We start from the raw sequence: 13,956 nt of genomic DNA on the forward strand, positions 1-13,956 counted from the left end.
GACCACTGGCTAGGACATACACTGACCACCAGGGGGCGGCGCGGAATGAAGGCAGGCCCCAGACGGCAGCCGGATTGGCCCTGTTCACCAGCCAGGTCTAGGGACACTACCCGTGCACGAATTTTGTGCACCGGGCCTCTAGTAATAATTAATAATAATAATAATAATAATAATGACACGTGGCTGGTCAGGCAGAGCTCCTGCTGCCCCTAAGCCAGAGGCAGAGCGGAAAGGACAAGGGGACATGGCCAACCCCAAGGTGGGCGGCGGCTCACAGCGGCCGCACGCTGGGATCTCAGGACACTGCCCGGAGGGGGAGGAAGCACGCGGCCGAAGCTCAGAACAGTCCTCGCGCTTTATTGCAGACGCGCCTTCCAGGGACACGCAGCTGCGCAGCATCGACACACAGGGGCCCGGTTCTGCCGCGTTTGGTCACCGACAAAGGGACCCGCGTGCCCCTTTCCTGGCTGAGCTATTCCCAGGACTGACTGTGTTCCAGACCCCGCACCCCTAACTCAGTCATGGGTACCGCCTTCTTCCAACAGCCGCTCAGAGGGCTGGGACCCTGGGACAGCCCCCCACCACCCCTTCCCCCGGGGGAGCGCGCCTGCGGTCACTGGGCCCCAGGGGCGGCCGCCGGCTCCGGCTCCAGGGCGGGCGCGCGCTCCACGGGCGGCTTGGGCACCTCCAGCATGCTGGACGCCTCCTTCCTGGGGCTGCCGGTCACCAGCATCCAGTGGTTGCGCGGCCTCTCCACCCGGTGGGAGTCCAGGTGGGTGTGCGCGGCCACCTCCGCCTCCTTCCCGAAGTAGGTCCTGGGGCGGGAGAGAATGAGGGGTGGGAACACGGAACCGGTCCAGCCCGGGTGCCTTCCTGGCCCGGCAGATGCTACAGGGAGCCTGGGACGGGGGGGGGGGGGGGGGGGGGGGGGGGGGGGGGGCGGGGGCTCTACAGCAAGCATGTCAAACTCGCGGCCCACGGGCCACACGCGGCCCGCAACGAATATTTCTGCGGCCCAGCCAATGTAACGGTATGTAAGGAACGTTCTAATAAAATTTTCGTCACTTAATTTTTACAATGTCCTGTTGTACATCTTTATGAACAACGAGCTACAAGGTTCGCTAATGACGGATGACTGTCATCGTGTTGCATTCGCGTCCCTTACGCGCCTCCCGCGCAGGCGCACCGTCTCTCCCACTGACACCGGCAGCGAAGGTTCCAGCAGCCGGTGGCCACGTCCTTGGTCTGGGACTGACCTGCTTGGTGTGGCAACAGGAAATACCTCTCTCCCAGAGAACGAGAAAAATGGGTTTATCTGTGTGACGCTTATCCATTTGTGCGGTCAGTGTCTGGTGAGTTCATGTTCAAGGAAAAGTATTAATTTTTATTAAAATGTTCTGTTACTTTATGTGAGCGATGACTCATTTATCTCCGCCCTTTGCATTCAGCATGTCTCCATCGAAATAAACCTGCGTTTCTATGAAAATGGAAGCTTTTGTTCTTTTGCGGCCACATCCACGCAAACCTTGTTTATCTGGCCCGTGTTGGCCTCTGAGTGGGACACGCTTGCTCCAGGGTACAGCCTGTGCTGGAAGCTTCCCCCGTGGGCAGGGCTGGGGGTGGGGGGTCCCCACCGGGGCTCACATACCCCCAGGGCAGGCACTTGGGGATCCGAAGGGGCTGCCATGGGACCTTTCACACCCAGAAAGTCCCGGGTGACAACATTTCATCACGCAAGACTTTTATGCCTGTTGCCACACTGTGATCCCAGCTTCTTTGCTGATGCCCACAGCCCCGCCCACCACCCTGTGTGACTGTGCCCCTGCCCACAGCCCCGCCCACAGCCCTGTGTGACAGTGCCCCTGCCCACAGCCCCGCCCACAGCCCTGTGTGACAGTGCCCCTGCCCACAGCCCCGCCCACAGCCTGTGTGACAGTGCCCCTGCCCACAGCCCCGCCCACAGCCCTGTGTGACAGTGCCCCTGCCCACAGCCCCGCCCACAGACTTGTGTGGCTGGGCCCCACCCACAGCCCCGCCCACAACCACATGTGGCTGGGCACGGTCAGCCCACAGCCCCGCCCACAGCCCCGCCCACAGCCTGTGTGACTGTGCCCCTGCCCTCAGCCCCGCCCACAGCCCTGTGTGACAGTGCCCCTGCCCACAGCCCCGCCCACAGACTTGTGTGGCTGGGCCCCACCCACAGCCCCGCCCACAACCACATGTGGCTGGGCACGGTCAGCCCACAGCCCCGCCCACAGCCCTGCCCATATCCCCGCCCAAGTCACATGTGGCTGTGCCCCTGCCCACGGCCCCGCCCACAGCCCCGCCCACTGCCGCGTGTGGCAGGGCCCGGCAACCCAGTACCTTAGGAAGAGATAGCGGTGGGCCGCCAGCCCCCGGTTGGTGTGGCAGTGATTGATGAGGACTCTGGTGTTTGCCTTTGAAGATAAAGCAAGGGAGCCATTTGCAGTATGAGCTAAGGCCGCCCAGTTCCCACAAGCAAAAGTGTGTAAATGTACTACATGTTCATTTAAAATCTATACATACTAGTATAGCCCTGGCCGGTGTGGCTCAGTGGATAGAGCGTCCGCCTGCGGACTCAATGGTCCCGGGTTCGATTCCAGCCAAGGGCACAGGCCCGGGTTGCGGGCTCGATCCCCAGTGCGGGGTGTGCAGGAGGCAGCCGATCCATGATGCTCTCTCATCATGGATGTTTCCAACTCTCTCCCCCCTCCCTGCTTCTCTGAAATCAATACAAATATATATATTTTAAAAAATCGCTGAAACCGGTGTGGCTCAGTGGATAGAGCGTCGGCCTGCGGACTGAAGGGTCCCGGGTTCGATTCCGGTCAAGGGCATGTACCTAGGTTGCGGGCACATCCCCAGTGGGAGATGTGCAGGAGGCAGCTGGTCGATGTTTCTCTCTCATCGATGTTTCTAACTCTCTCTCCCTCTCCCTTCTTCTCTGTAAAAAATCAATAAAATATATATTTAAAAAAATTCACTAGTGTACCTTATTAATAAATAAATAAAAATAAAATACGTACATATATATGGGTAACCTAGAAGGCGAATCATGATAGAGTGATTAAAGACATTCAGGTAGAGACACAGATGCTAAAACATTACACGATCATTCAAAGTCATCTGCGAGACCATCTGACAACCTAAAATATGGTCAGGGATGTTATTTTTTTAAATATATTTGTATTGATTTCAGAGAGGAAGGGAGAGAGAGAGAGAGAGAGAGAGAGGAGAATGGAGAAACACCAGCGCAGAATACTGCCACAGGGACAAAATCATGTCCTCCAAGCTTGAGGTACGAAAAAGAAGGGGAAGGAAGAGGAGGAGGAAGAGGAGGAGGAGGAGGAGGGGGAGGAAGAAGAAGGGAGAAACAACATAAGCAACACCGAGCCCCCATGTCAGACAGCAGCGAATCGCCCCCCCCCCCCCCGGATCAGCAGTGCGCACACATGCCCCCTCCCCACCTCCCCACGGGCACGGGCTCACCGGGACGGGGAGGCCCTCCCACTCCAGGCGCAGCTCGGGGTCGGGGTGTGCGGCCTGCCAGCAGTTCAGGAAGGAGTCCTCGTCGGTCAGGAACACCTCCTGGAGCCAGGACTTCTTGGCCGACCGCAGGAGCGTCCTGAGGTCGCTGGACAAGTACACCTGGGAGGGCGGCAAGCAGAGGGGCCAGGTCACAGGGTGCGAGCGCCTGGGGAGACGGAGCCGCCGGCGGGCTGACGGCCAGGCTGCTCAAAGGCCCTGTGCAGAGTCCCTGCTCTTCTTTTAAAAAAATGCTTTCATTGATTCCGGAGAGGAAGGGAGAGAGAGAGAGACGTCCATGATGAGAGAGAATCGTGGACCGGCCGCCTCCTGCACGCCCCACACTGGGGATGGAGCCCACAGCCCGGGCCTGTGCCCTGACCGGGAATCTAACTACCGTGACCTCTTGGTTCCTGGGATGATGCTTAACCACTGAGCCACACCAGCCGGGCTGGAATCCCTGCTCTCAGGGACTGGCTGTACGAGGACACTCGTTCTTCCTCCACCTCGAGTTCTGTGTGCCCTCGAACTGCTTGCTGTTCCTTCTTAGAATACGAAACTCAACCTCGCTCTGTGCCGATGCCTGTCCCCAACCCACTCCTCTTTTGTAGGGCACTGGGCCTGTCTCGGTATTTATTTATTAGACACCGGAGGCCCGGGGCATGGACTCATGCACCGGTGGGGTGCCTCGCACCGGTGCATGACCGGGGCCGGAAAGGGGCCACGTGGGCTCCGGGGCATGTCTGGCCCGTCTCACCCGGTCCCGATCTGTCCCTGTGATTCCCACAGCCCGCTCTCCTGTGAGTCAGGTAACACTTGGGGATGCCCTGGCCACTTTAGCTCAGTGGATAGAGCGTCAGCCTGCCGACTGACGGGTCCCGGGTTTGATTCCCATCAAGGACACATGCCTGGGTTGCGGGCTGGGTCCAACGTGCAGGAGGCAGCCAATCAATGAAGCCCTCTCATCATGGATGTTTCTCTCTCTTTCTCAGACCCTAGCAGCAAGCTAACCTACCAGTCAGAGCGTCTGCCCCCTGGTGGTCAGTGCGCGTCATAGCGGCGGGTCGAGCGGCCGAACGGTCGGAGGGGCACTGAGCGTATTAGGCTTTTAGGATGATGTTGCCGGAGGCTGGCTGTGAAGTGGAGCGCTCCCCCAACCCTCCTTGCATCGTCATCCATTCCTCTGGAGGCCTACGCCCTCTGGAGTTGATGCTCACACGTGGAATTTATTTGGTCCGCCATCTGGCGGCCTGTGGCTGCCGGGAACCACGCCGTCCAGCCAACGAGTCCGAAATGCCGGTGCCTTTGGGAGCGCCTTACGGACCCACCTTCACCCTGAATCTGGGGGTCGTTTCTGCCTGTTTAGATGGATTTCGTAGGCAGAGCTGTGCCTGGGGACTAAGGGGAAGGCACAAAGGGGTTACTGTGCCCAAGTGGCTAGTTTTCTTTAAAATATATATATATAGATATAGATATAGATATATATATATATATATATATATATATATATATATATGGATATGGATATATATAGATATAGATATATATATATTATTAATTTCAGAGAGGAAGGGAGAGGAAGAGAGAGAGAGAGACATCCATGATGAGAGGGATTCATTGATTGGCTGCCTCCTGCACATTGGACGGAGCCTGAAATCCGGGGCATATTTAATGTCAGATCTAGCATTGGGGACATTAAATGATTCTTAGGTAACACAATCATTCAACTTACAGGTAAAGGCGGTCTACACTTTTACTTTTGCCAGCTGCATGGGAAGTAAGGTTTTTGTCCTGACCGGTTTGGCTCAGTGGATAGAGCGTCAGCCTGTGGACTGAAGGGTCCCAGGTTCGATTCCGGTCAAGGGCATGTACTTTGGTTGCGGGCACATCCCCGGGGGGGGGGGGGGGTGTGCAGGAGGCAGCTGATCGACGTTTCTCTCCCATCGATGTTTCTAACTCTCTATCCCTGTCCCTTCCTCTCTGTAAAAAATCAATAAAATATATTTAAAAAGAAAGAAAGAAAGTAAGGTGTTCTCCTGTTAAGGGTGTATGTCTGAACCCTGCAAAGTTGGGCCTTAGCCAACTGGCTCAGTGGAGAGGGTCAGCCTGCGGAATGAAGGGTCCTGGGTTCGATTCAGATCAAGGGCCCATGCCGGGGTTGTGGGCTCCATCCCCAGTAGGGGGCGTGCAGGAGGCAGCTGATGGATGTTTCTCTCTCATCGATGTTTCTGACTCTCTGTCCCTCTCCCTTCCTCTCTGTAAAAAAAAAATCAATAAAATATTTTTTTAAAAAGCTGCGAAGACGCACCCCAGGCCCGCAGAGCTCCCTGTCCAGCTGGGAGGGAACCAGGGGCCCGCCCGGGGCCCAGAAGGCCGGCCCCACGTCCACACGCCACAGGGCGACTCACCATCTGGTCTTCGCACCCCAGGGTGATGCCCAGGCGGAAGCTCTGCCCGAACCGCAGGACCTGGCCGGTGGCCTCTCTGTCCGCCCTGTCGGGGAAGAGGACGCATCACTGACATGTTTCCGCGGGGGAACCATCCCGAGCTCCTCGTTTTGCGCGTGCGATTGTGCCAGCAAGCTTCCTGATCGTGTCTATTCACGTTCCCCGCCTGAGCGATGTCGCTAGGCACACGCTGCCCATCCAGCGGGCACCCTGCCCTCCCACCCGCACCCGCCCCCACCTCCCAGCGTGGCCCCAGCGCACAGCGCCCCCGCGTGGCCAGCCCATGGAGTGCACCAAGCGCGCAGGCCTCCTGCACCAAGGAGCTGGGTCAGGTGCAGCGAGGTCTTCTATTTATTTATTTTTAAATATATTTTATTGATATTTTACAGAGAGGAAGGGAGAGGGATAGAGAGTTAGAAACATCGATGAGAGAGAAACACCGATCAGCTGCCTCCTGCACACCCCCCACTGGGGATGTGCCCCCAACCAAGGTACCTGCCCTTGACCGGAATCGAACCCGGGACCCTTGAGTCCGCAGGCCGATGCTCTATCCACTGAGCCAAACCGGTCAGGGCGAGGTCTTTTTTATTTATTTATTTTTTAAACTGGAAGTTGAGATTTATTTTTAATATATTTTATTGATATATTATAATTGACATATTGATATATTGCAAAATATATTATTGATATATTTTTACAGAGAGGAAGGGAGAGGGAGAGGGAGTTAGAACCATCGATGAGAGAGAAGCATCGATCGGCTGCCTCCTGCACGCTCCCTACTGGGGATGTGCCCGCAACCCAGGTACGTGCCCTTGACCGTAATCGAACCCGGGACCCTTCAGTCTGCAGGCTGATGCTCTATCCACTGAGCCACACCGGCCAGGGCACGGCGAGGTCTTTAGAGAAACCAAGGCCACGCATTGATAGCACTTCATGCTATCTTCCCTCTGAATCCTCCAGGAAACTTCGAGGTTCAGGCCAATGACCTGGATTCAGACCTGGCCGGTGTGGCTCAGTGGATAGCGCGTCGGCCTGCAGACCGAAGGGTCCCAGGTTCGATTCTGGTCAAGGGCATGTACCTGGGTTGCAGGCTCCTCCCCGGCCCGGGCCCGGTCAGCGCATGTGCAGGAGACAACTCATCGATATGTTTCTCTCACATGACGTTTCTCTCTGTCTCTCCCTCTCTCTTCCACTCTCGATAAAAAAATAAATAAATAAAGCTAATAGAAAAATATCCCTGGGTGAGGATTAAAAATAAATAAGTAGCCCTGACCGGTGTGGCTCAGTGGATAGAGTGTCAGCCTGTGGACTGAGAGGTCCCGGGTTCGATTCCGGTCAAGGGCGTGTACCTTGGTTGCGGGCACATCCCCAGTAGGGGGCGTGCAGGAGGAGGCAGCTGATCAATGTTTCTCTCTCATCGATGTTTCTAACTCTCTGTCCCTCTCCCTTCCTCTCTGTAAAAAATCAATAGAATATATTTTTAAAAAATAAATAAGTAAATAAATACACACAAAGGCAACTTAAAATAAACACATTACCTGTATTCAAAAATAAATCTAAATTCAAGATTTGGAGTCTATATTCCTGTAATATAAACGTGCCTATCAAAATTTAGCAACAAAGCAAAGGAATAGTTTTTTGTTTTTTAAATATATTTTATTGATTTTTTACAGAGAAGAAGGGAGAGAGTTAGAAACATCAATGAGAGAGAATCATCGATCAGCTGCCTCCCGCACCCCTCCTACTGGGGATATGCCCACAACCCAGGTACATGCCCTTGACCGGAATCGAACCTGGGACCTCTCAGTCCGTAGGCCGACGCTCTATCCACTGAGCCACACCGGTTTCGGCATGGAATAGTTTTTTAAAATATATTTTTATTGATTTCAGAGAGGAAGGGAGAGAGAGAGAAACATCCATGATGAGAGAGAATCATGGACCGGCCGCCTCCTGCACGCCTCACACTGGGAATCGAGCCCGCAACCCGGGCCTGTGCCCTGACCGGGAATCGAACCCTGACCTCCCGGTTCATAAGTCGATGCTCAACCACTGAGCCACGCCGGCCGGGCTGAAGCACTATTTTTAACTATCATTATGTGTCTGTTCTCTAAGGGTTCAAATGCTCACTTAAAAGATATCCTCACGTACATTTATAGTGGACAGTGAATTTTTTTTAAAAAAAAAATTTTTTTCACAAAGGAAGGGAGAGGGAGAGCGAGAGAAACATCCATGATGAGAGAGAATCATGGACCGGCTGCCTCCTGCACGCCCCACACTGGGGATCGAGCCTGCCACCCGGGCCTGTGCCCTGACTGGGAATCGAACCGTGATATAGCGGACAATGAATTTTAAAACAGCAAACCCCCATGGGATGCCACCTTGCATGCAGTGATATATGTCTGGTGTGAACAATAACATTAAAAACATTGAAAGCCCCCAATTTTGCTCCAAGCACTAAGGAGTGGCTAGGAAACCCCACTTTGCTTCTAAACTAAAGATGAATTTCATCCTCTGGATCCAATGCTTCTGAATGGAGCCTTTTGAATGGAACACGAGTGACAAGTGACCCCGATGGTTAAGGTCCAAGGAGCAGCAAAGGCCCCTTGACTGTCACTCTCCAGGGAACAAAGCAAGAACGTCCGCGGGACCGCCGCCTCCAGGCAGCCCGCCGGCTCCAACCCCGGGACTGCCTTGAGCGGCAAGGGAAGCAGACGCGTATGACGTCATGTGTGGCATCCTCACCTCAACACGGTGAAGGTGTTCCTGCCAACGGGGGACCTGGTGGGCGATGCGCTCAGGCCGCAGGGCAGCTCGAACCGGTCACTCAAGTGGGCTGCGATCTCGTCCGGAGTCAGGCACAGGCTGAGGTCTCCGGTGAGAAACTGGTCGGCCTGGACCTCGGGGTGGTCGGGGTTCACCAGCATCACGCTGTCCCCGAAATGCACGTAGCTGTCCTCCGTCACCGAGAGCTGCATCTGCGGTGGAATCAGTGTGTTTCTACTTATTTCTCTTTTTAAAAATATATTTTATTGATTTTTTTAAAGAGAGGAAGGGAGAGGGATAGAGAGTTAGAAACATCGATGAGAGAGAAACATCGATCAGCTGCCTCCTGCACGCCCCCCACCGGGGATGTGCCCGCAACCCAGGTACATGCCTTTGACCGGAATCGAACCCGGGACCCTTCAGTCTTCAGGCCAACGCTCTAGCCACTGAGCCACACTGGCTAGGGTAACATGAAATTTTTTAAATACTTTTTTGAAGAGAGGGAGAGAGAGATAGAAACATTCATGATGTGCCCTAACCGGTTTGGCTCAGTGGATAGAGCGCCGGCCTGCGGAATGAAAGGTCCCAGGTTCGATTCCGGTCAAGGGCAGGTACCTTGGTTGCGGGCACATCCCCAGTGGGGGGGGTGCAGGAGGCAGCTGGTCGATGTTTCTCTCTCATCGATGTTTCTAACTCTCTATCTCTCTCCCTTCCTCTCTGTAAAAAATCAATAAAAAATATATTAAAAAAAAAAAAAGAAAGAGAGAGAAACATCCATGATGAGAGAGAATCATGGATCGGCCGCCTCCTGCACGCCCCGCACTGGGGATGGAGCCCGCAACCCGGGCATGTGCCCTGACCGGGAATCGAACCCTGACCTCCTGGTTCACAGGTTGATGCTCAAGCTCTGAGCCACGCCAGCCGGGCAAGGCTGTTTCTATGGAAACCATGCCATCCCCCAGCCGCCAGCGGTGTGCCCCCTCAGACGGGCCTCCTCTCCTTCCCTCACTAGGCCCGTTTCAGTAAGGGATTCGCCCGGATTCCCCAAATCTCGCCTTCCTTTTGCTGCCACCCACCCGCTGCCATAGTGGCAGATCCAAGTCCCTCCAATAACCCAAATGGAGAACGATGAAACCGACGAAAAAATCCCACGCGTTGAGTCCATTCTTAATTTATTCCACATTCACTGAAAGTTTCTTCAGCTTCCACTGAGGGGCATTTTCCTAATCCACGAACTAATGTAGTCTTTTCTTTCCTTTTTTTAATGTGTTGTGTGTGTTTTTTATGGATTTCAGAGGGAGGAAGGGAGAGAGAGAAACATCAATGAGGAGAGAGAATCATTGATTGGCTGCCTCCTCCGCACCCCCTACTGGGGATCAAGCCCGAAACCCAGGCATCTGCCCTGACCGGTACATCGAACCATGACCTCCTGGTTCAGGGGTCGATGCTCAACCACTGAGCCACACAGGCTGGACTTAACGCCGGTTAACATAACAGCAAACTTCCCTCGTGTGTCTGAAATCCTAGGGACATTGAAACATCGTGGTGTTCAGATCGGAAAGGAACTACTGGTATTTCCCAAACGATAATGCGTTTCTGGAATTCTCGCTGGTTTAACACAGACACGCGGTGGATGGGAAAGAACGTTTGAATTTAAAATTACCGGCCGCAGAAGATGGCTCTTTAGTCTTCTGTTCCTCTGTATGAACAGCTGTCCCTTCTCCCTCTTCTCTAAGAAGTCTTTCATGATCTCCTGGTGAGGGGAAAAAACACACACACACACGAATGAAAACCCAGAGACACTCGTAGCTTTCAGGTCAGAAGTGAAAAAAAAAAAATTGGAGAACAGAAAAAAAGAAACCTGAGCATCATGGGAAAATGTTTGCAGCATTATTTTAACATTAGAGGCCCGGTGCACGAAATTCATACAAGGGGGCTCGGCCCTCGCAGCCCCAGCTTCGCCTGGGAGGTCGCCCGGAAGGACTCCCGAAGGTCGTCCGGCTGTCCAGTCTAATTCGCACATGACGCTTTTATTAGTATAGATTTTCATTTCGCGGTAACAGTGTTTAGGAAAATGGCAAAGATTCGAAAAGGGAAACGTCACCAGAATTACTCCAGCCGGCGGCAGGCGGGAGTAACATGGGGAGGCCCTAACCGGTGTGGCTCAGTGGACAGAGCGTCGGCCTGCGGACTGAAGGGTCCCAGGTTCAATTCCGGTCAAGGGCATGTGCCTTGGTTGCGGGCACATCCCCAGTAGGGGGTGTGCAGGAGGCAGCTGATGGATGTTTCTCTCTCATTGATGTTTCTAACTCTCTATCCCTCCCCCTTCCTTATAAAATATATTTAAAAAACAAACAAAAAAAAGAGTAACATGGGGAGGCCACGTGTCCCCCACTAAGGTCCCCCTGGTGATATGATGATTGACACTGGACGTCCCCGCCCCCATGCCCCAACAACAAGTCTGATACACGGACGGTCCAGGGCCTTGTCAGGACATCATAGGAGAATTCAAGGCAGAGCGTGGACGGTCAGTAGTAGGGACCCCGCGGGGGCACTCGGGTGGGCGTGTGTGACAGGTGGGCATATGGGGGGGCGGGTTTCTGTTTAGAGCCTGCCTCCTCGCCATCCTCACCCGGGACCGCAGCATCTGGGACTGTAAGTGTCCAGGGAACAGAGGAAAATAACTCAGAAGAGCGCTCTAGACCAGGGGTGGGCAACCCCTGGCACGCGTGCCAAACAGGGCACGCCAGTAACTTTCGCTGGCACCGAAACCCTCTCTTGTAATCTTCCGTTTACAATTGTGACTCTTTGCTCTCAGAGATGGATTTTCTTAAGTCTCTTAAGAAGAGGAGCCTGACGGATGACAGTAGTAGCGCGTGCCTATCTCTGAAGGCCACGAAATAGAAACCTGATGTAAAATTTGTCATCAGTGATGCAGGAGCCAGAGTCCCACTGATACTATCACACGGAGTCATAAAGATTTCTGTCGGACTATCCCTGTGCATGTAGACGTTAAAAAACAGCCCTAACCGGTTTGGCTCAGCGGATAGAGCGTCGGCCTGCAGACTCAAGGGTCCCGGGTTCGATTCCGGCCAAGGGCATGTACTTTGGTTGCGGGCACATCCCCAGTTGGGGGTGTGCAGGAGGCAGCAGATTGGTGTTTCTCTCTCATCGATGTTTCTGACTCTCTGTCCCTCTCCCTTCCTCTCTGTAAAAAATCAATAAAATATATTTTTTAAAAAATAAAAATAAATGTATTTTTCATCATCATAGACTGTTTTTGTCGCTCAAATGAATTTTATTATTTCTTCAAGGTTCCTCACATGAGTACACCTTAAGAGATATCAAGTAGGCGTAACACGCTCTCAAAAAGTTAGGGTTAGCACGCAGAAAAATTTTGAGTCAGAGATTTTGCTGGTTTTGGCACGCACTCACAAAAAGGTTGCCCACCCCTGTTGTAGATTAAGGAGAAGGCACAGGCGGGGAAGGGGTGGTTGGGGTAGGGTGGGATGGGGTGGGGATGGGGTGGGGTGGGATGGGGTGGGGTTGGGGGGGTGAGGGAGGGCTTGAGCACCAAGGCAGCTTGAGAAACCAAGGGACCCAAAGAAAGAGAGAATCAAAGGGCACAGGCCTGCGGTAGCAGAGTTTCAGGTGAGATTCCCGGATGGTCAGAGAGGGTGGGACTGTAGGGGGACTCCGGGGTGTGCCAGGGGTGAAAGGAAACGGGGTGTTCAGAGTCCAGGGGGGCTGAGGGCGGGCCGGGGGCCGGGGGCGGGGGGCCGGGGACTGGGGGGGGCGCCTGAGACACCCGGCCACAGCTATCTGCACCTCCTCCAGGTAGATGTCCTCGTTCCAGTTGCCCATCCGCACCCCGGGACCGTACATGTTCCGCGCCATCGCCTTCCCAGGGGCTGCCGCTGCCGCTGCTGTGTTAGCGTCCCCGTCGCCATGACGACCCGCCTCGCAGCGCTGATTGGCCAAGGCGTGGACCCCGCCGGCCAATGAGAGGCAGCGGCCCCGCCCCCGGAGCAGTTCTGCCCCGCCCCTCCCGCCGCCACCCCTTGGGGTTCCTACATGTAACGGCACAGCCGGCGGCGACAGGAAAGGCCGAGGCCCCTGCGGCTTTTTTTCTTTCTTCTTTTCTTTTTTTTTTTAAATTTTATTTTATTGTTTAAAGTGTTACAAATAGTAATAGTACCTGTCTCCTTTTTTCCCCATTGACTTTCCCCGGCCTCCCCTACACCCCCACGCCCCGCACCCGCCATCATCCCCCCCCCACAACACACCCAATGTCTTTTTAAAAATATATATTTATTTTATTGATTTTTCACAGAGAGGAAGGGAGAGGGAGAGAGAGTTAGAAACATCGATGAGAGAGAAACATCGATCAGCTGCCCCCTGCACGCCCCCCACTGGGGATGTGCCCGCAACCCAGGCACATGCCCTTGACCGGAATCGAACCCGGGACCCTTCAGTCCGCAGACCGACGCTCTATCCACTGAGCCACACCAGTCAGGGCTCACCTTCCTTTCGTAAGACGGGTTTCCTGGGTAGGAGGCTTTGGGTCAGTCTTTTCTTTCAACACGTGATATACGCTACCCTCCTGCCTTCCCGGGGTCCCCTTGTAAACCTACTAGGTGTCTCACACCAGCTCTTGCAGTTCCCAAAATGTTCTCTTTGCCTTTCATCATTCTAAGGTCTGGGGTGATCTCTTCGCATTTATCCTACTTGGAATCCGTTGACCTTCCCGGGCGTGTGGGTTCATGGCTTTATTTTCATCAAATGTGGGATTTGCTATCATTCCTTTGAGTATTTTTTCTGTCCCTTCCCGTCTCTCTTCTCTTTCTGAGACTCCAAATACATGTGTGTTGTACTCATGTCCTCGTTCCTCTAGGTCTGGGTTCCTGTTCCTTCCTCCTTCTTTCTCTCTGTTATTCAAATGGCACGATTTCTATGCAGGTTTTACAATTTTTAAAAAAAAAAACCCAGAACATTCTGGATAATATATTGTGCCGAGTCTGCATACGGATTGCCTCACCCTGGTGCCTGTGTGTTTGCTTGTCTGCTGAGCAATCTGGCTAATGAGCTCAGCTGAATGGTTAGGTAAGGTCTGTTCCCCAACACTGTGTACCCTCCGACGCCCCCATCCAGGGGAGAAGCTGTGAGCATGCTCAGAGCCCCCTGGCCCCTAACCCAGTGG

The 13,956-nt window shown here is 53.9% G+C and overlaps 1 protein-coding gene across 1 annotated transcript; it reads right to left on the reverse strand.

Annotated features, from left to right (window-relative positions):
- Nucleotides 1-417: 417 nt before the first annotated feature.
- CFAP161 (cilia and flagella associated protein 161) lies at nucleotides 418-12,672 on the reverse strand. Its single transcript, XM_036355538.1, has 7 exons — nucleotides 12,585-12,672; nucleotides 10,420-10,509; nucleotides 8,736-8,968; nucleotides 5,955-6,039; nucleotides 3,511-3,669; nucleotides 2,365-2,438; nucleotides 418-815 (listed from the first exon to the last, which is right to left on the reverse strand). Exons 1-7 carry the CDS (start codon nucleotides 12,651-12,653, stop codon nucleotides 614-616), a joined length of 912 nt encoding a protein of 303 aa, XP_036211431.1. The 5' UTR covers nucleotides 12,654-12,672; the 3' UTR covers nucleotides 418-613.
- Nucleotides 12,673-13,956: the final 1,284 nt, after the last annotated feature.

The sequence above is a fragment of the Myotis myotis genome, unplaced genomic scaffold (assembly GCF_014108235.1).
Source record: "Myotis myotis isolate mMyoMyo1 unplaced genomic scaffold, mMyoMyo1.p scaffold_m19_p_22, whole genome shotgun sequence".
Lineage (NCBI taxonomy): Eukaryota > Metazoa > Chordata > Mammalia > Chiroptera > Vespertilionidae > Myotis > Myotis myotis.

Excerpts from the sequence above, each read along its gene's own strand:
- CFAP161 (XM_036355538.1), bottom strand. The coding sequence starts at position 12,653 with ATGGCGCGGAACATGTACGGTCCCGGGGTGCGGATGGGCAACTGGAAC. Across the intron at positions 10,510-12,584 it reads AGGACATCTACCTGGAGGAG|GAGATCATGAAAGACTTCTT; the intron begins GTGCAGATAGCT and ends TCCCCTCACCAG. Across the intron at positions 6,040-8,735 it reads AACACCTTCACCGTGTTGAG|GGCGGACAGAGAGGCCACCG; the intron begins GTGAGGATGCCA and ends CTTCCCCGACAG.